This window comes from Cucurbita pepo, chromosome LG02, assembly GCF_002806865.2.
Source record: "Cucurbita pepo subsp. pepo cultivar mu-cu-16 chromosome LG02, ASM280686v2, whole genome shotgun sequence".
NCBI lineage: Eukaryota > Viridiplantae > Streptophyta > Magnoliopsida > Cucurbitales > Cucurbitaceae > Cucurbita > Cucurbita pepo.
Window position 1 is genome coordinate 14027915 of NC_036639.1, and position 19828 is coordinate 14047742.

The 19828-nt window shown below is 36.5% G+C and overlaps 4 protein-coding genes across 12 annotated transcripts; 3 read left to right on the plus strand and 1 right to left on the minus strand.

Moving 5' to 3' along the window:
* Positions 1-1254: 1254 nt before the first annotated feature.
* Positions 1255-2293, minus strand: LOC111787772 (ESCRT-related protein CHMP1B-like). Its single transcript, XM_023667817.1, has one exon. The coding sequence runs from the start codon at positions 2065-2067 to the stop codon at positions 1456-1458; it is 612 nt and encodes a 203-aa protein (XP_023523585.1). The 5' UTR covers positions 2068-2293; the 3' UTR covers positions 1255-1455.
* Positions 2294-2536: 243 nt separating this feature from the next.
* On the plus strand, positions 2537-11295 carry LOC111787773 (NADP-specific glutamate dehydrogenase-like). 6 transcript variants are annotated; one of them, XR_002814036.1, is made up of 17 exons: positions 2537-2927; positions 3200-4088; positions 4368-4497; positions 4688-4889; positions 6157-6243; positions 6322-6381; positions 6483-6569; positions 6928-6999; positions 7206-7261; positions 7460-7545; positions 8410-8500; positions 8595-8752; positions 8849-8940; positions 9517-9597; positions 10467-10540; positions 10814-11006; positions 11152-11295. XR_002814036.1 is itself a non-coding variant. In XM_023667820.1 (17 exons), exons 3-17 carry the CDS (start codon positions 3527-3529, stop codon positions 10887-10889), a joined length of 1914 nt encoding a protein of 637 aa, XP_023523588.1. In that variant the 5' UTR covers positions 2537-2927; positions 3200-3301; positions 3486-3526; the 3' UTR covers positions 10890-11295. The 6 variants fall into 6 exon arrangements, 4 of the variants coding, with proteins under 4 accessions (XP_023523588.1, XP_023523589.1, XP_023523590.1 ...); XR_002814037.1 differs by having other exon boundaries at positions 8849-8929; XM_023667820.1 differs by having other exon boundaries at positions 3200-3301; positions 3486-4088; positions 10814-11295.
* A 775-nt stretch (positions 11296-12070) lies between these two features.
* On the plus strand, positions 12071-17408 carry LOC111787989 (uncharacterized protein At1g51745-like). Of its 4 annotated transcripts, XM_023668114.1 has the most exons (6): positions 12071-12288; positions 12435-12699; positions 14246-15270; positions 15898-16998; positions 17130-17215; positions 17315-17408. In XM_023668114.1, exons 2-5 carry the CDS (start codon positions 12506-12508, stop codon positions 17183-17185), a joined length of 2376 nt encoding a protein of 791 aa, XP_023523882.1. In that variant the 5' UTR covers positions 12071-12288; positions 12435-12505; the 3' UTR covers positions 17186-17215; positions 17315-17408. The 4 variants fall into 4 exon arrangements, with proteins under 4 accessions (XP_023523882.1, XP_023523881.1, XP_023523884.1 ...); XM_023668113.1 differs by lacking the exon at positions 17315-17408 and having other exon boundaries at positions 17130-17271; XM_023668116.1 differs by lacking the exon at positions 17315-17408 and having other exon boundaries at positions 16186-16998; positions 17130-17271.
* A 693-nt stretch (positions 17409-18101) lies between these two features.
* On the plus strand, positions 18102-19740 carry LOC111787990 (60S ribosomal protein L28-2-like). Its single transcript, XM_023668117.1, has 4 exons — positions 18102-18210; positions 18335-18497; positions 19009-19172; positions 19352-19740. Exons 2-4 carry the CDS (start codon positions 18350-18352, stop codon positions 19490-19492), a joined length of 453 nt encoding a protein of 150 aa, XP_023523885.1. The 5' UTR covers positions 18102-18210; positions 18335-18349; the 3' UTR covers positions 19493-19740.
* Positions 19741-19828: the final 88 nt, after the last annotated feature.

The window sequence follows — 19828 nt, forward strand, 5'->3', positions numbered from 1 at the left end:
GGGAAAATATACCTATATCTTACCAATTTTTAAGGGATTATGTCTTCATTCAATTTCTGAGTAAATAGCTCTAAGATTGTCCAAACCTAAAACAATAAATTTCTGAGTAATTCAAAGTATTTAAAACAATAAATTTTCAATAAAGAACCTGAACGTTCAAACCAAAACAAGAAACCCTAAAGTGGATGGCACGTAGTGGGAAAAAAAAAGTAAAAAAGTGGGCGATTGAACCATTTAATCTATGAGATGATAATCTGTATCTTATCAACTAAATTTTAGATAATTCTACCAGATTACAAAATTGCAACTGACAGCTAATGTTCTCAAATATGAGATCACCCTGCTGCACACACCCTATTCTAGTAATCCTGATATTAGCAACTAGATAAGATAACCCTTTCCTTTCCTACATGGTATATGTCCTCCAAATTCCAGTGTATTTAGTCTAGTTTTTCGCTCAAGGAGAGTCAAACTCACGCATTCAACATGTATTATATAGTGCCACAAGTTGAGAATCAAGTCTACATTTGCTGCATAACTATGCTTATTTTACAGTAATCTCCAAGAATTGAAACAGATTTCTAAGGGTTAGATCTCAAACTGTGCCATGAACTTTTTATGGATCACAAATCCATTATCCAAATACATGCCATCTAAATTTAGCCTTATAAAGCTCATTCCTTAAACCAATCCAAATACAGAAAACAGACAAATCAACAGCCTTACCTGCATAGGATCGGTTCTATAGGTTAAGCATACAACTATGTCCTATGTCCTTGAGTTCTAAGAAGACAACACACAAATCAACCATAACCATAACCATAACCATAACCATTGAGTTCTAAGGGTACTTGCAAGAAATTGGGAATATGCAACCATAACCATTCTTCCATGTCCCCAGAGAGCCTAACCAAAATCAACTAGAGGCATCCAAAACCTCGTCCAATCCCAATGAACTCCAGAAAAATCATGTTTCTGACCACCTCTCTCCAAAATTCCAGAATTCCAACCTTAGTTCTTTTTTGGAAAAAGAAGGTGGGTCGGGTGGAAGATTTGAACCTCCCCTCTTATTTTAGGTGTCCCCGATAGAATCCAACGAGGTTGAGCATAGGTGTTGTATGCCAACCAGTCTTAGAACAGCTTGAAACAAAATGTTTTCAACTCTAGGACGTAAGGTTCCAAAGTAGTTTCTTGAAAACTATAAAATTTTTCCAGAACACATCGCAAAAAGGTACGAGATATCAACCCAAATGATCAAATAAACATAATGGCAAAGTTTATTTTAGAAAAGGCATCAATTGTAATATGCAGTGCAGTATGCAGCAAGCATGTCGCATATCAAATGCTTCAAATTTATACATATTATAAGTTCTTGTAGGTACTAATACAAGTCAGCAATGAAATACGTAGATTTTACAGCGATATGATATAGGATCTCATTCTAATATAAATTGTTTACCCTCTGGCCTTAAGCTCAGCAAGCCGCCTTGTCAAGTCGTCCTCGTCGATTTTCTCGGTCTCCCTGGTCGGCACAGCGTGACCTGCCGGCTGGGGAAGACCCACAGAAACCTCCAATCCATAGTCGTCGGCCACTTGTTGCATCAAACTATTAACCTCTCCCTCTGGAGTCGACAGAGAAGTCGAACCTGCCATCGCATTCTCCATAAACTCAGCTTGGACCTCCATGTTCACAAACTGCTTCTCAAATTGATCCATGGTCTCCGACATCTTCTGCAGATTACCAGTCGCCAAAGTACTTTCCAAGGATTTGACGATCGAGCCCATAGCCTTGTTTATAGTGGACATCTTCGCCTGCGTATCGAGACGAGCCACGACCGCATCGAGCCGCGAAGCGAGCCGGAGATAATTCATCTGCTCCGTACGCTTCCGGATCGCGTTCTCGGCATAAATTCGTGCCCCGTCCATGTTTCCCTTCTCCATAGCCTTCTTGATCTTGAGCTTCTCGGATTTCTCCTCCTTCTCACACTTTCTCGCTTGGCGCTGCAGGGATTTCGCCGTGAACTTCAATTCCATTATCTGGTTCAACAATTTCTCCGTATTACCCATGATCACAACAGAAATGAATTTCCTCAGAACAAAAAAAAAAAAAAAGATACAGAGAATTTCAATTCTATATTCTAGGGTTTTTAGAAGAATGCAACGACGAGAACGAATACGCGCCGTGTGACAATGGGAATTGGCTTCACCGCGTTCTTTCTCCGTCCAAAATTAACCAATGATTTGCCGTCCCACGTGTGGGGTCCACCAATCTCCTTTTATAATATTCCAGCGCTTTAAGATTTTCTAANTTTTTTTTTTTTTTTTTTTTTATAAAAAAAAAATAATTCTCAAATAAAAATTTCTAAACATAATTGTAAGAATAAAAAATGGTGAAATTACATTTGACGTTGATTTTGTTATTTTTTTTTTATTTTTTTAATTTTGAAATTTAATGACAGCGTTCTATTGTAATTTTAAAAGAAAGGAACAGTGGAAATAATAAAATAGGTTTTGTTTTTTCAAAAATAGAAACTAAAAAGAAAAAAAAAGGAAAAAAGGAAAATGTCAGAGACGAATAAAGAAAGTAAAAACTGGGGAAGGGGAAGATGGTATTTGCCCACAGCTCTTCTTCTAACACGCGTCAAAGAGATCAACTGGATTTTTTTTTTTCTCGAATTCTGCTCACAAATCATTCGTAATTCTTCCATTGCAGTTTCTTCCGGCGAGAATTCGCTTCCTTCTGCTACCGGAATAACCTTCTCTTTCTTATCCACTGCCGGAAGTTTCGTCGGAGTGGCTGATCAGAGAACCTACTCACAGTTGCTCGATCTCACTCTTTGGTTTCGTCTACCGGAGCTTTTGTAGCTGGAGAAACGAATAGGAAGCTTGGGCTAGGGAATTTCTGCTCGGGTGGCCACTACGATACTGTAAGTTTTGAATAGTGAAATTATGGCCGAACTGTACTGTTGATTTCTTGAATCTTTGACATCTTGAATACTTGAAAGATCGGGAAACAGCTTCCAATTGGGAGTTTTTTATTTTTTATTTTTATTTTTTTAGCTGTTTGGTTGTTGATTCTAATTTAAGTCTTTATGAATTGTTGGTAATTCAGGATTTCGTTCTCTTTTACTGTATTCTGGATGCAATTGACTGGGAATACTGTTTTTTTTGGGGGTGGGGTGGGGTTGGGGCGGTTCAGATGTTTGGGATAATACAGAAACTACAACATGGCCCTCCACTGTTCCTCAATTTTGTAACATTTTCGCTTTGATTAAAGGCAGTCAAAGTTTGGAAGAGAGAGGTTGGAATCATGCCCTAATTTTTGTAGAGAATTGTAAAAATCAATTAACTATGACCACTTGTACTACTATATCATCTGGAAGCGTACATACTATGATATTTTCTACAGCCCCGTGGATTAGTGTGTAGGAACTAAAAGTTCATTTCGGAAGTTAGAGTGACATGGTTTCCTTCTATTCCAACAGAAACAAATTACTTTGAGGAATAGGTGAAATTGACATGCTGGATGTTGCTACCGGTTGGTGGATTAGGCATGAATACCTCAATGGATGATATGAACTTGATTCAGCAGGCACAGAGGCATCACTTGGTAGTTCGAGAGCTTGGAGAAGAGATTGATTTGGAAATTGGACCTGGAGATGACGACCCCTCATTTGCTAGCACTCCTATAATAGGTGGACCAGCACGAGAACCATCTGCAGAAGATCATGATGAGAGTAAGCATGTGGTATTGATTTCTCAACTTTCCAATGATGATCAAGATATGTCAAAGACACAACCAGCCAAAAGGAAAAAGAAGGTTGTGAAAAGATGGAGGGAGGAATGGGCTGATACATATAAATGGGCTTATGTTGATGTGAAGGATGGAACTGCCAGGATCTTTTGTTCTGTTTGTAAGGAGTATGGCCGGAAGCACAGGAGAAATCCTTATGGAAATGAAGGCAGCCGAAACATGCAGATGAGTGCACTTGAAGAACACAACAACAGTCTACTTCATAAAGAGGCTCTTCGGCTTCAGATGGCCTCCAAGGACAAGATTATTGTTGATAAACCTATTTATGTAAAAGGTAGGGGTTCTCCACATTTTTTATGTTCTTTATGTTATTTCTCCCCAATCTTTGGGTGAAATTAGGTTTTCAATTTTGGAGGGCCATGTTCAATTGACAGAAAAGACAATATTCTCGAGACTTCTAGTTGATCCCTTGTACTTGAAATTAACATTTTAAAGATTGGTGCTTGCGTGTGCATTTTACCATTCTCGTACGTGCTTGCATTAAATAAATAGAAGCCTTTTTCATAATATTTTCTTACACTTGTCCTTTTATGGCTATTATCTTCAAACAAAGCTCTCATGTCAAAAACTGCTGGATCGATCATTGAAGCTGCACTAAAAAGGGATCCTCATGAAGTTGAGTTCATACAAGCAGTACAAGAAGCAGTACATGCCTTAGAAAGGGTTATTGCAAAAAATGCTCAGTAAGTTTACCTTGAAGATTTTTTTTTTGTAACCCACCTTTAGGTGTTGGAAGTTCTTACTCCTTTATTGATGAACATTTATCAATGAAATTTGTTTCTCTTCCAAAAAAACGTTTACCTTGAATATAAAATTTTGTAATGCTCTGTTATTTATAGTTAAAGAGTGGGAATTATATGTCTTAAAAATCAGCTATGTCAACATTATGGAGCGCTTATTAGAACCTGAACGCATGGTTCTTTTCCGAGTTCCATGGGTCGATGACAGAGGTGAGACACATGTCAATCGAGGCTTTCGAGTTCAATTTAACCAGGCTTTGGGCCCTTGTAGGGGTGGTCTTCGTTTTCATCCATTGATGAACTTAAGCATCGCCAAGTTTCTTGGTTTTGAACAGGTAAGGAACTGAATGCTGGTATTCTCCTTCTATTTTAGTATGAGTATTGTGTTGTTAAATTCCAGACATCTGTATGGATCAGGTCAAATTTTATTATAAGTGGATAACGGCTGATTTTATTCACTTGGGGTTACTGCATATTTCTTTGATGTGAGATTATTTGATGTTTTGAAGCGCAAATGGCCAAGTTTTAGGGAATAGTGATTTGTGATTATGCGTTGCAAAGTAGTCAATAAAGTTTCTTCATGTTGAAATTTAGAACATGGGCTGGTTGCTTTCTAAGAGACATGAGAGAACAGTTTAAACATACCCTAGTTGATTTCCTATTTTCATTTCTTCTTAATTTTATATGGATTCATGGTCCATTAATTTGGTGTGTGTGTGTGTGTGTGGGGGGGGGTTAGAGAAATACTTTTTCTTAAAAGCAAACATTACCATAAAGGTCACAATATATCCTCTTTAGGACCAAAAACATCCAAATGGATGAAAATTTTCTCCACACTCGGGGTGGTGCTCCCCACTGAAACAAATTACATTCTACTTCTTGTATTATATCAGCTTGAAAAGAATTAATTGTCTTAATAAAGATTCTCTTCTTGAATGTGAAGTAAAACAGCTGCTCACATTCCTAAGAAAGAATGACAATCGAAATTCTAACAGATTCGTCATATGTGTACATCCTACAAAGTATGCACCAAACTGCTGTCTTTGAGGTGAAATGAAGATAGCAGACTAGTAAGTCAAAATTTTCTTAAGATAAGACACAAATTACAACATGGTGGGCTTTGTGCAAAAATGAGGAGGAAACTCAGTGTAACCTTTTCCTTGCTTGGATGCAGCATGGTTTTGGAAATCTTTGGTGAAGTCTTTCATGTGGAAAACAGCCATTCCTAGACGTGTCAAAGGCCTGCTTGTCTTATTCTTGGCAGTTATTCTTTCAAGAAGGAATCTAAAATTTTGGCCTAATCTTACAAGAGCTTTTAATTGGTCCCTTCAGCTCGAGAGAAAAAGAAAAAGTTCTTTGGGATAAGAGGGGTTTTTATGTGTTTTTGGGGATGAGGCAGTTTTTTTCTGTTCCCTTCGNTTTTTTTTTTTTTTTTTTTTTTTTTTTTTTTTTTTTTTTTTACACTTACAACATCATTTCTTTATATGATAGTTGGAATAATGTTTTATTACTTGCCACTGTGAGACTCTCTCTCCCCATCTTCTGTAAATATCTTGTCTTCAACGAAGTTTGTTTCTTACAAAATCTTCTGTCCATCTACAGACTTTAAAAAATGCATTATCACCCTACAAATTAGGAGGGGCAGCAGGTGGAAGTGATTTTGATCCAAGGGGAAAAAGTGATAATGAGGTGAACTGTATACTGTTATATGATGTCATCTATCTTTTACACTTCCATAAATTTTAAAAGCCTCTAATAAATTAGCAGATTATGCGCTTTTGTCAAAGTTTCATAAACGAGATATATCGCTACTTAGGCCCTGATAAGGTAAATGGAAAAAATTGGTTTTTTATTCTTTTAATATACACATAAATTTTCAGTTTGGAACTTTAGTATATAATAATATGCTAAATTGTAATTCTTGTCAGGACCTTCCTTCTGAGGAGATGGGTGTTGGTACGCGAGAAATGGGATATCTTTTTGGACAATATCGACGGTTAGCAGGTCATTTTGAGGTACTTTAAAACTCTTACGTATTAAAAAAAAAAAAAAAGAGCTCATTTTTCACGTCTAATGTTAATAATGGAATATAAAGGGCAAAAACAGAATGTGTATCTTGTGCTCTGCTTCTCATTATATTCTTCTGGAATTTAAAGGAAGTGACATATTGGTATGAATTTTAAGAAAGATTATTCAGAAAGAATTATTAGTTTTTTAATGGATCTATAAACTAATTTTAGAACCTGTTGTGGGCTTGATACACATGAGCATGACGTACTCAACAACTTATCATCATTTCAGATTGCACTGTGAATGAATTTCATTATAAGGTTATATACTTAAGATATATGTTGTGGATTCTTACTTATGCAGGGAAGTTTTACAGGACCGAGGATATTTTGGTCTGGGTCTAGCCTCCGAACAGAAGCTACTGGATATGGTCTGGTAAATAACATCCCATCTTTTTTTATGCTCTATCTATATGGTGGGCAGGTTTCAATGGGTTCAGATACAGTCTGATCGTGGCTTCTTAGATGGTTACTCGGTGTCATCCCTTTTTATGCCTTCATCTTTGTTGTGAGCTGAAGTATCCATGAACACGTTAAGGTTGTATAAGTATTAAAGTTGACAATTTTCCCTCTCACATGCAGGTTTTCTTTGCACAGCTTATACTTGCAGACATGAATAAAGAACTCAAAGGATTAAGGTTTAGTACCCACCCCTAAAAGTTCTCATTAAAATCTAGGAGTTATTTACCATTTAGTATAGAAGTACTTTATTCAGCGGAATTTATGTTGAACTTATTTGTCATGCGTATATGCCTTTTAGAGTTCTTTCATAAAATTTAGTGGTGCTTGAAAGCTTTATTTTTAATTCAAAATCCTTTTACGAATTTTAAATCCAGATGTGTTGTAAGCGGTTCTGGGAAGATTGCGATGCATGTCCTTGAAAAGCTTATTGCTTATGGTGCCCTCCCCATTACTGTCTCAGGTGATTCTCAAATATTTCTTCGAACCAGATGACCTATACAATGAGATAGAAATTGCTGTAGTACTTTTCTTCTAGCGTTGTAGGTCATCCATCTTCATTTTCATTACCAAGTTATCTGACTAGGTGAGGAAGTTGTTCCCTTCCTATGTTCTTTTTTTGGCTCGATATTTTAATACCAATCAAATAGGTCCTACATGCCGGCTCTTGTATTTTTTTTGTTCTAAGTCTAGCCTGTACCACCCATTGGCATGTGTTTTGTGGATAGCTCTAATTATTGTGTTTTTTCTAAATATATTATTTAAATATTATTTTTTAAAAAATTATGTCTTTCTGTCATTTTAAAGCATCATCTAAACTGTGTGCATTGCATTCAGTTGAAATATTTACAGTACGTGTCACGAAATGGAGATATTGGGCTTCCTGCTAAACATGTTTTTGTTTCACAACTCTGACTTCATTTCGTTGTTGAACTATGCAGGACCCTTATGTTTCTGCATTGTTACTTGGACTTCTTTCGGAGTATTGTATTAAGGCATTATGATTATTATTTTTAACTATGCTGTGATTTAAAGTGCCATCAGGACATTTGTTTTTTTTTTTATGATCTCTAAACTTAATTTTTTAACGCTGGATTACCAGCAACTAATCCATGGTCCTATCTGAGTTAGATTCATCTGAAAACTCTTATAGACTGATATTTAGATGAAAAGATTAGTTTATTTCTCGTCTTATATTAGCTACAACTTAAAGTAGGATCAATCATACTTCGTTGCAAAATTAAAGGTCTTACTGTGTCTTGGTATTGGCAACTGCAATCAAGAGAATTGATAGCTTGTTCTTTTGACATGTTAAAATCAAGCTCAGATTCAAAGGGATATTTAGTGGATGAAGATGGATTCGACTACGTGAAGATATCCTTTTTGAGAGACATCAAGGCTCAGCAGAGAAGTTTAAGGTGTGATCTTACCACTTACGTTATTGTCTTTCAGCATTTTCTCTGTCATTTTAGTTACTCATATTTCTTAAATTGTGCAATGTGGTATTCTCAGGGACTATTCAAAGACTTATGCTCGATCTAAGTATTATGATGAAGCTAAACCTTGGAATGAAAGGTGTGATGTTGCGTTTCCTTGTGCTTACCATAATGAAATTGATCAAGCCGATGCCATAAACCTGATTAATTCTGGCTGTCGTATTCTAATAGAAGGTAGTAAACACAGTTTTTGTTAATTTCCATGTTTCTCCCCATCATTATTTTATTTTTATGCTTACTTATCACTTGCTGGTGCTTTTTTTCCCGTAGGTTCAAATATGCCCTGTACTCCTGAGGCTGTTGATGTGCTAAGAAAAGCTAATATTCTCATTGCTCCTGCAATGGCTGCAGGTGCTGGAGGGGTGCGATTCACTTCATTCACTCTGTGCATGATGCATGTTCTACAAACATCTTAAAGGAAATTGATTTTCTCACTGCTATGTTGGTTAAAATCACAGGATGCTCTTAAAACTTTTAGGCAACTAATTTCCCTATGGTTCTTCAAAAGATTTTGATCTTAAGCACTAGTTTTGAAGCTTCACAATATACCCTACTGTTTTAAGCATCGCTTATTTCCAAATTTTTTCACCTTGTTGAAGTGGATCTTCTCATGACTCAAGGACACAGTTGTGTACAGATCTGTTCAAGTAAGATTATTGTTGGAGTGAATATCATCATCAAATATTTAGAGCTATAAGAAGATGCATTGAGAGAATCTGTAGTTCAGAAATATGAAGAACTGGAATTAACATTCATGATTCACTGCTTCACGTAGTATGCACTGGCATTACAGATATTCTTATTTCAAATTTAGTTGCAATGCATCGGACATTTGATTCATAAATTTAAGGAATCTGTCGTGTGGCTCTGGATCTTTCCACTTTTATTGCTTATTAAATTTTTAATCTTAGCTGGTCATTGTTGCTTTCTTGTTGCAGGTTGTTGCTGGAGAACTTGAATTAAACCATGCATGTAATTTGATGCATTGGTCTCCGGAGGACTTCGAATCTAAACTGCAGGTGAGGGTGTATCGTTTAGCCTATCCTCTAGCGAGATTATTCGATTAAGGGAAATACTTCTGGATATCTTATTTGCCAGATTCAATTAATCAGCAGCATTGTGCATGTCGTCAAACCTTCAAACACATGCTAATTTCTTTCAGTGATGAGAATAATTTCTGAATCACAGTACTAAATGTGATCACTCTAACCTGAAGCCGGTAAATTGAAGAAGTGTAAAAACTCTTGATCTGACATTTTCTGCTGGATGGATTCTGCATAAGCTTAAGATGTTTTATGCTCGGTCATCTAGAACTTGAATTTACCAAGTTTAAAAATAAGAAAGGAGATTGTCTGTTGACAATGTTGGCTGACTGCTGACTTGAAAATTATTGCTGTTAACAAGTGAGGTTATTATCCCCATTTTATGCTTGAGCATGTAACTAAATCTCAAGCCCGTGTCAAACCATTTTGTTTTTTGTTTTTGAAATTTGTGCTTGTTTTCTCTCTATTTCTTTATAATATTTTCATTTTCATACGGAAACATTTGAATTCTTAGCTAAATTCAAAGAACGAACAAGTTCTTAAAAATTACTTTTTTAGTTTTTAAATTGAGCTTGAATTTTGAAAACAATTTATAAGAAGGGTGGAAGTAGTGTTTATAAGTTTAATTTTTAAAAACTAAAAACCAAAATTCAAATGGTTATCAAATGTGACCTTATTTATTTGATTTTCAGGGTGTTTAAATCGTATATTTTTTATAAGAGACAACTTTATTGATGATTGAAATTTATAAAAGGGATGTAATATCCATGATATTTATAAAAGACCCTCCTAATGTACAATGAGGGAGGTGTTATGTATGATTTTTGTATCATTTTAACTTGCAGGAAGCTATGAAACAGACTTATCAGAGGGCCCTCAAAGCAGCAGCTGATTTTGGTTACCAAAAAGAGAGTCCCGAGTGAGTTCTACTCCACCTTAGCTCCATAATGTGATTGCTAAAATTTTTATCCTCTTAGAACTGTTAGTTTGATCGAGAGGGAAAATAATTAAAAGAATGAAAAGTAAAGAACAACATCATTCGACATTTCCACTTAATTTTTACTTTTCCTGCTGGTTAATTCATGGACGAAGCACACGATTGAAGTATCTTATGCTTGATAAAAAAACAAAAAGATATTGATAAGGTTGATTTTTCTCAAGCCTCATGTGCTTTTCATCTGCTTGAAAATAGGGCTCTTGTTCACGGAGCAGTCATTTCTGCTTTTCTGAGTGTTGCTCAAGCTATGACTGATCAAGGTTGTGTATAATAGACATTGAGCACAGTACGAGAGGTTGCAAAAGTTGCTCTTATCTGTGTCAAATACAAAAAAGTCCTGCAAAAGGGCCCTCGTTGGCGAGCTATGTAAAGTGAATTACAAGATCAGGTCGGTTGAACCAATGCCCAGAAACTGAAATATACAACATTTTCTGCGCCATACACACACCATCCATGCCATAACTGGGATCTCAGAAGGTTCGAAATGTTTAAATCAAATATTCTAACTTGTTGTAAATTAGTGGCTATTGCAGATTAGCATAGGAAAAGGGCCTCAAGATTTCTGAACTGGAATGTGTGCTTTTCATTTGGCCTGTTATACTGCCAACATATGCGGTTCTTACTCTCTTGTAATACACAGAGATTGGAAATAAAAATTTGTTCATCTTTCCATTGAATATGTTGTGCAATCACGGCTTGATGAAGCTATTCCTTGAAGGCTGTTTCTGTTACTATTATTATATGTAGCTCTTTTTCTTAGCCTTTTCTTCCCGATAATGTACATAAAAAGGGTCCTGGAATTGTTTGGGAAGGGAAACTTTGGCAAATGAGCCGACATCCTTTACCCCACAGCAAAAGTCAAAGAACCTATGCAAAGGTCCAATAGAATAGGGGGCTAATTTGGTTTAGTTTTTTTAAGCTAGAAAGGTCTGGAATGAAACTTTTACCTGCTTCACTTTTCCTTTTTTTTGTTTGAATATCAATTTTGGATTTCATTTTAGCTTGCCTAATAAATCTTAAAATTAGTGTTTTGAGGTTTTTTTTTTTTCAAACTGGTTAAGTAACAATAGCAATCTCTATACTAGAAAAGACAATATAAGTAGGTTTTCAAAATTTATAAAATGAAGGTTAATAAAGGTATTTACAGTATAGAAACTCAAATAGAATAAATCTTGAACGATAAGGATGAAAATAATATTTATTTTTTTTTTGCCTTTTTTCTAAGCTGATTTATATTTATAAGAAAAGAATTTGGCACATAACTAAGAGGCTAAAGAATCACTCCATATGGGTTCAACAAATTTAACCATACACTAAAAAAGAAAAATGAAAAAAGGAATTTCAAGTTTGTAAGCAACAAAAAAGAAGAGAGTAAAATCTCTCTCTCGCGTAGCTACAACCAAGTGCAAATGCTCTGTTTTGATCCAAAGCCCACACACTCTGTCTCAGTCCCGCTCTCCATTTTAGCATACTCTGGATCCTCCTCCATGGAACTTCATATTTCATCTGGAGAGTTGATGATCTTGGATCAGCTTGCAAAATAGAATCCGCGGTTGCAAATCACTTCAAACAAACAAATCAATAAACATAGTTTTCAGTGCTCAAGTAGCTGATCGTTTTCCTCAAGATACTGGTAGATCTTCTTCACTTTCAACTACCCTTCAATCCAGGTTTCTTTCTTTACTTTTCCCCACTGGGAATAGCAAATGGGTTTTGTCTATTTGTTTAGTCCTCTTGATTGTATTGCTTTTTCTGGGTTTTTGATTGATTGCTTGCTCATCACTTGTTGTTTACTTCTCTTTTCTTTGGCTTTTAGGTTTGAGTTATATATGTCTTTGTTTCTGAAAACGAGGTATTGGGAAGCTTGGTTTTCCGGGGGATACTGAGATGGACAGCTTTAATGGGTATAATTCCAGTAAGGCTATTGATGCATCGGTGGGTGGTTTAGTTTGGGTTCGCCGCCGTAACGGGTCGTGGTGGCCTGGCCGGATTATGGGTCTTGAGGAGCTGTCCAAGAACTGCTTGGTTTCCCCAAAATCAGGTACTCCGGTGAAGCTTCTTGGCCGTGAGGATGCAAGCATGTGAGTGTTTCTTTCTAAGTTCTTTTGAACTGCACTTGTGAATTGTTGAGCATTTTCGTTTCACTTTGTTTAAAATTTGTAGTTTCTGTATACTGAATACTATCTATAATTGGGGTTTTGGCCGGTTCAAGCTTCATTCTCTGTTGGGCAGGGCATGTGATGTTTTCTTTTTTTTTTTTTTCTCCTTTTTTCCTTTTGCCTTCTCGTGCTTACGTTTGGTGTTCATGATTTGTGTATGTGTTCAGCCTTGTTAGATTTATTTGATCAGGGGTTGTTGTGTTGTGCTTCAAAACACACCACGCTCTAAAACAAAAGAACTACCTGTACCCATGTCACCTTTTGATTGTGATTGGGCTCTCATCAGGCTCCTCTTTGGCTTGTCAGCATTGTTTGCAAATTTGGTTACATGAATGGATAGAGCTGCAGAGGGGTGAGCTAGGGTTCCTGTGTCCTTGGGTCTTTAACAGTTTATTTACTTTTGTACGAAACAATATTTCGTTATCGGATTGTAAGATATAAAAACAAATACAATGGCAGAGGGACATCATAAAGGCTCTCAAGGGCAACTAGAAAGAGGGCAAACGATTAAAAAGAAGAAGAAAAAAAATCAATTAAGTTCAGTACCTGAGTAAAAACATTGGTAATTGGAAGAAATTGCATTTGTGAAGGATCAGTAGTGGAGGGAAATCTTGTCCGTTCTAAATTTCCAAGACTTTATGCAATATTGAGTTGCTATGTCTTCTATCTCACAGAAAATGTCGTTGTTGACTCTTGGAAGTTTTGCTTCTGCAAGAAAATTGATGGGGGAATGATCTTTTTTATTTTTCTCCCGTGCATCCCTTCCCTTCGCCCCCTCTCATTGACAACGTAGTTCTTTCTTTTACTCTAGATTTTTCACTGGGAGATTTTAGTTCTTTATATATATATCTCAAGTTTTAAACCTCGACTATCTCTTGGAGGGTTCTGCTAAACATTCTGTAGCTTCTAGATTTGGAAAGTAAAAATGTGGTTGGGGCTAATATTTTGATGGCACTTGGAGTAGTAGGAAATCTGGATTCTGTTTTATGTTTTCAGATATACTGAGTTCAATGATGTGTTTGACAAATGTATTTTCGATTGTGTTCCAAATAATGAAAATCCTGAAAATGACATTTTGAACAATTGTTTGGATTACCAAACATATATTTGAAAACATGAAATACAACTCTGTTTTCATTAAATTTCTTGTTTTCAAATGGTCTACTAAGCAGATCTTTAGAGATTTCTATTATCTTTCTCATTTTCCCTTTGTTCCTTTGTTGCTATTAAACTTTTCCTCTTACATTTTGGGTAGGAAGTAGCGTTGCCTAATGATGGCATTGATGTTTTACTACCATTATTATAATTTTGCTCTTTTTGGGCTGTGGTTAAGGACGACACACTTGCTTTCCTTGTTTCTTCTGTCAGATTCATTTAAAAATCCTAAATTCTTTTGTTATGTTCAAGGTACTGGCTTATATTTATTTACTAATTTCATATGCTAACAAAGTCCTTTTTATTGATATAGTGACTGGTATAATCTTGAAAAGTCTAAAAGAGTGAAGGCATTTCGATGTGGGGAGTATGATGAATTTATTGAGAAAGCCAAGGCTTCTGTGGCCGTTGCAAATAAGAAAGCAGTAAAATATGCTCGAAGGGAAGATGCAATTCTTCAAGCACTTGAGCTTGAGAGTGCTCGCCTTGGCAAGGATCAACTAGCTTTTAGTTGTAGAATGGATACTTCTGGCAGCAACCATGAGATCTGTGCCAGAATTTCCACACCCATAGGTAATTCAAGTGAAGTGGACTTGACTAACAATATGAACGGTTCTGAAGACAGATCTGATTCAGTGCCAGAATTATCTCAGTCAGGGATATCTTTCGAAGAGAACTTTAGTCATTCAATGGCTCGATATGGTCAGAGTAGGAGAACTCCGAATGACTCTGAGGATGATGGAACAGAGGGTGTAAATCAAATGAGAATGAGAGGGCTTGAGGATCTTGGTATAGGTTCAGTGTCAAAAAGAAAAATTCAGACTGAAGGTATGGTTGAGCTGGTTCGAGAAGATACCGAGGTAAACTGTAATTTAAATACTCCCAATTGCTTGGTTAATGAACATCCTCCAGATGATAACAAAGTCTGTTCATCCCTATCTAAAAGAAAGAGGTCTTTGTCCAATGTTAATGAACTCTCAAAAAGGAAAAATCAACACAGACCAGTAACCAAAGTTTTAAAAAGTACAACAATGGTATCTGTTCCTGTTGTTTGCTGTGAACTTTCCAATTTACCCCTCGGGGGATTGTCAGATGGAAAGCTTTCCAAACCAGAATCTAACGAATCAAAGAAGAGATCCTCTGCAGAAATGAACAATAATTCAGACAGTACTGTAGTTTCTTGTGAGAATATGACCCCTACAAATGCTCTTGATGCTTCTCATTTTACTATCAAGGTGAAGGATAATGAAGTTTCAAGGGTTTCTGATCGAGCCGAGAATGATACTTCTGATCAATTATTTGACGTGCCATTCACTGAGGACGGAAAAATTCTTGCAGGTATGTGTAAAATGCACATGAAATTCAACTATCTATGGTTCTTTCTTTCTTTCTGTTCATGTCCCTTTTACCAATATTTTATTTTCCATTGGGAGAAAAGTTTCAGCTGGTGTACATGCGATGCAAGGATGAACTTGAAACATCTTTAGTCTCCTCTTTCTTTCGTTTTGTTCACGTCTTATTCGCTTATATATTTTTTCCACAGAAGACTGTAGATTAACAGTAATGATTGGTGTTTACCAATCCGAGCATAGCTCAGTATATAAAGCACCCATTACCATCGTAAAAGATGCTTCAATCTCCCACCCCCACAATTGTTGAACTAAAAAAAAAAGTAATAATTAATGGCTTGCTTTATAGGAACGTATATACACCGGTTCCCCTGTAAATATTTCGATTATTCTTGCTTTAAGACTGCATAGGTTCTCTAGGTTCTGAACTTTATTCTAATAAAGCTTGACTGTTTGCTTCGGCTGTATACCTTCCATCTCTGTGCCTTTCAGTTATATGTCTGTCTCATCCCTTTGCCTTTTCCATTTTGTTTCCAATTTGTTTTGCTTTTTCTCCTTTGTATTGATGCAACAGTAGTATGATCCCCCCTTACCGGGTATTTTCTACTTCTTCCAGGCCTTTCCCCTTGCCCCTCTAGAAGGTCTACCTTTGGTGCATCGGGAAGAAAATCCGGCCAAAGCAGTCAAGCTAAACCCCTATGTATAAGCAATGAACTAAATGAATCTGGTTCTACCAGTTCTGCTGTTGCTGATCCAGAGATCAATATCAGTAAAACAATAGAAAAAAGCAGTTCTAAGTGGCAGCTTAAGGGGAAGAGGAATTCAAGACATACAAAGATAACTCGGAAAAATGACTCGAATTTTTTGTTACTGACAGACAATAAGCAAAAAACTTGTATGGCAGGTATGGAGCATCTGGGTGGATTCAATATGGGATCTGATCAGAGAGTTTCCAGTAGCATTGAGGAACGTCCTCCCTCGAACAATAACTCTTCAGCAGAGCCTGAGAAACTTGCTGATGGATCGGATGAGTTGGATTCTAATAAGTGTACATCTCAAGACAAAGTCCATACTATCATCAGGAAAGCAACCAAGATGAAGCAGTTGCCTGATTACGGTTGCGCTGGTCCAAGGTTGCTTCCTTTTCGCCAATCCCGCCTTATGGTTCACTCCAAATATCTGAGGTCAGAATCTTCTTTTACAAAACTTAGCTGCAATGCTTCGCTATATGAGGTTGAGCTTGTGGAAAAAACCAACTTTAGGCTGAAACACGTTCAACTGGTTTCTTTAATGAGCAAAATAAGTTGCAAGGCAGTCGTTGGTCATCCGCTCACTGTTGAGGTCTTGGATAATGGTCACTGTGATGACCTGTTGGGAAGACCTGAACTTGATCCTCATCGTTTGGAAAGTCCTCATTCGGTAGAATCAAATTCTTCGAAAGGGAAAACATTGGGCAAGCGCCATGCCCGCTCATTTCATTCACACCCTTCACTCGGCAGAGCGTCAAAGAGAAAGAAATCTGGACAACTATCAAAAAAGACCCGGAAACTATCTTCACTGACTGTTAAGAAGCAGTTTGCAGAAGAGAGTAGACCAGTGGAAGAGAAGTCCAAGGGTTCTCTAATAGCTTGTGTCCCTCTTAAAGTAGTATTCAGTACGATGAACAAAGGCGTGAACGGCTTGGCACAACCGACATATCGCCCTTTAACAACGACAGGTAGTTAATAAATAGTTTTTGTTTGCTGAATTTGCTTGTTTCTCCTTCCATAACAGAGTCTGTGCCTCTTGTTTAACCAAACTCAGTAAGAAGCTCCTTGTGTAAAATAGTATCTCATTTTCATACCATAGGAAGAAAACTGGGTAGGAGAATGCTTTTGGCTTTGTATATATGTATGATCGCTTGAGGTATAAAGAAGGCATTGACCTTATGAAAGGTAATGCCTAATGCTAAGTTGTTTTAATAATTTTGGGTCATTGTTGCTTTTGGTTTCCCAAATTATCCTTTTTGGTTGTTTCTATGTCTGATAAAATAGTGGGCTTCTGATATTGATGATATGGAGTACATTCAGGCATGCAAGCTGCTTATGCTTTGAGGTGTTTTGTTGCTATGGTATTGTGGGGATAGACTTCTGCAAGTTTGAGTTAAAATCATGGTAGAAATCATATGACATATTTTAAAGGGTCAAGTTCAAATAGTTTAGTCTACTCCGAACTCGAATTTTCCGTTTAGAATGAGTATCCGAGATGAGGGATAGGGAGTGTATTTCTTGTCCTTATCTCGACCTCTACTCTGAACTTGAATTCTTTGTCTATAATGAGTATTAGAGATAATGAGTATTAGAGATGAGGGATAGGGAATGCATATCGTGCCTTGATTCTGTCCTCTACTCCGAACTCGAATTCTTCGTCTAGAATGAGTACTAGGGATAAGGGATAGGGAATGCATTTCTTGTCCTGATCCCGTCCTCTACTCCGAATTTGAATTTTTTGTCTAGAATGAATATTAGGGATTGGGGATAGAGAATGCATTTCTTGACCTGATCCTGTCCTCCACTCCAAACTCGATTATAATTAACGGTTTATTATTTTTCATATTAAATTATAATAAAATTACTAAATGATTTTAAAAACTAATTATTTTAAATAAAACAATTTACTAACTTTTCACCAAAAGTATATATAATTTTAATATATTTATCATATTAAAATTAACAAATAATTAAAAATAAAATGAGAAGTGAAATATTTTTCCAGTTTGAAGAAGGTTTCCCGTAAAATTCAATAGACCAGGCCCATAACCTAAGCCCATTGAGTTTCTGGTTCGTGCTTCGAATTAGGGCTTAATATAAATTTAGGGAACTCCCTCTTCTTCTTCGCGCGCCCCATTTTGCCCATCCGAGTTTCTGAGACAAACCCTAAAGTTAATCAGGTCTCTGCATTTCTCTCAACGATTTCTTTTGAATGCATTATTTAAATCTCGAAACAATAACATTCATATGTATGTTTTACTCTTACTAAACTAACTTCGAAGATATTGTTTCATCGTGTTGCAGGGCGAGAAGAAGATCATGGCGGCGGTTCCAGGACAATTGATTTGGGAGATTGTGAAGAGGAACAACTCGTTTTTGGTCAAGGAGTTTGGGAGGGGAACAGCCGGCGTTCAGTTCAGCAAAGAGTCTAACAACTTATACAATCTGAACTCCTACAAACATTCTGGTAAGTCATCTCAAATTCTCTGATGTATTGATTTTTTTTTTTTTTTTCATGTCAAGAAAAATGCTAGTGGATTAAGTTTTGGGGGTTTTATTGAAATGTCGGAACGATCCGGAGACGAGATCATAGGTATATTATATCGTTGTTATTTTGAGGTTTGTGTTTGACTTTTCTTTTGGAGCAAAGGAATTATGTACAGGAAATTTAAATAGTTAGTGTTATCTGATTGGATTCTGTCTGCTAAGGACCTAAGAAGATGCTTGGTTTATGATATGGAAACTGGATGCTCTTATCAATTGGTGATTATATTCTAGATAAATACGTGTTCGTGCTTCATACATTCTGGATTCGGTGGGAGGGAACGTAAAACTGATGTTTGTGAAATTGTTTTTACTATCATCCCTGTTTCTTCTCTTTAGATTTATTTATTTTAATTATTTTTTGATTGAAGATAATATTGCAGATAGTGAGTTCTGTATATGCATAGAGATTAAATAAGATTCTTGTGTTTTAGGTTTGGCCAACAAGAAAACTGTTACGATTCAACCTGGAGGCAAAGACCAATCCATTTTGTTTGCAACAACTAAGAGCAAGAAACAGAACAAGCCTTCTTCATTGCTTCACAAATCATTAATGAAGAAAGAGTTCCGTAGGATGGCCAAAGCTGTAACAAATCAGGTAATTTTAAAGGTTCAGGCATTCAACGTCTTATTTCGGCTCCCACCCCCCCTTATCGCCGGCAATAAAACTACAATTGTGGCATATACCTTAGGCTAAGTAATATGACTATCTTTCGAGTACTTTTGCTGCGAATTTACTTTGAATGGTTGAAACCCTTCTGTCCCAATGATATGCAGGTGGGAGATAACTACTACAGGCCAGATCTGAAGAGGGATGCTCTTGCAAGATTGAGTGCTGTGAACAGGAGCCTTAAGGTGGCCAAGTCTGGCGTAAAGAAGAGGAACAGGCAAGCGTTGAAATCACGTGGAAGGAAGTGAGAATTGAGCTAGTAGAGAGAAGAGATTGTTGCATTTTTCAATTGTGTTTTCTTTTGGAATGCCAACTTTGTAGTTCGGTTTGGAATCTGAAGGAGTAGTAGTAGTCTGGCAATAGATGTTTTGCTATGTTTTGCGTTACTATAATGGTTATTTCATGTTGAGGTTAACTCTTTGCGGGTAATCTTAAGACTTTGTTTTGGTTAATATGTTATTCTAAATGTAGCTGAAAATTACCAGATATTTTATTATCCTTCACCATGACTACCTAAAATGATAGTACGGCAATACACTCTATTCTCATCTCATGCGTTCAATCCAAACAAAACGACTCCTTAA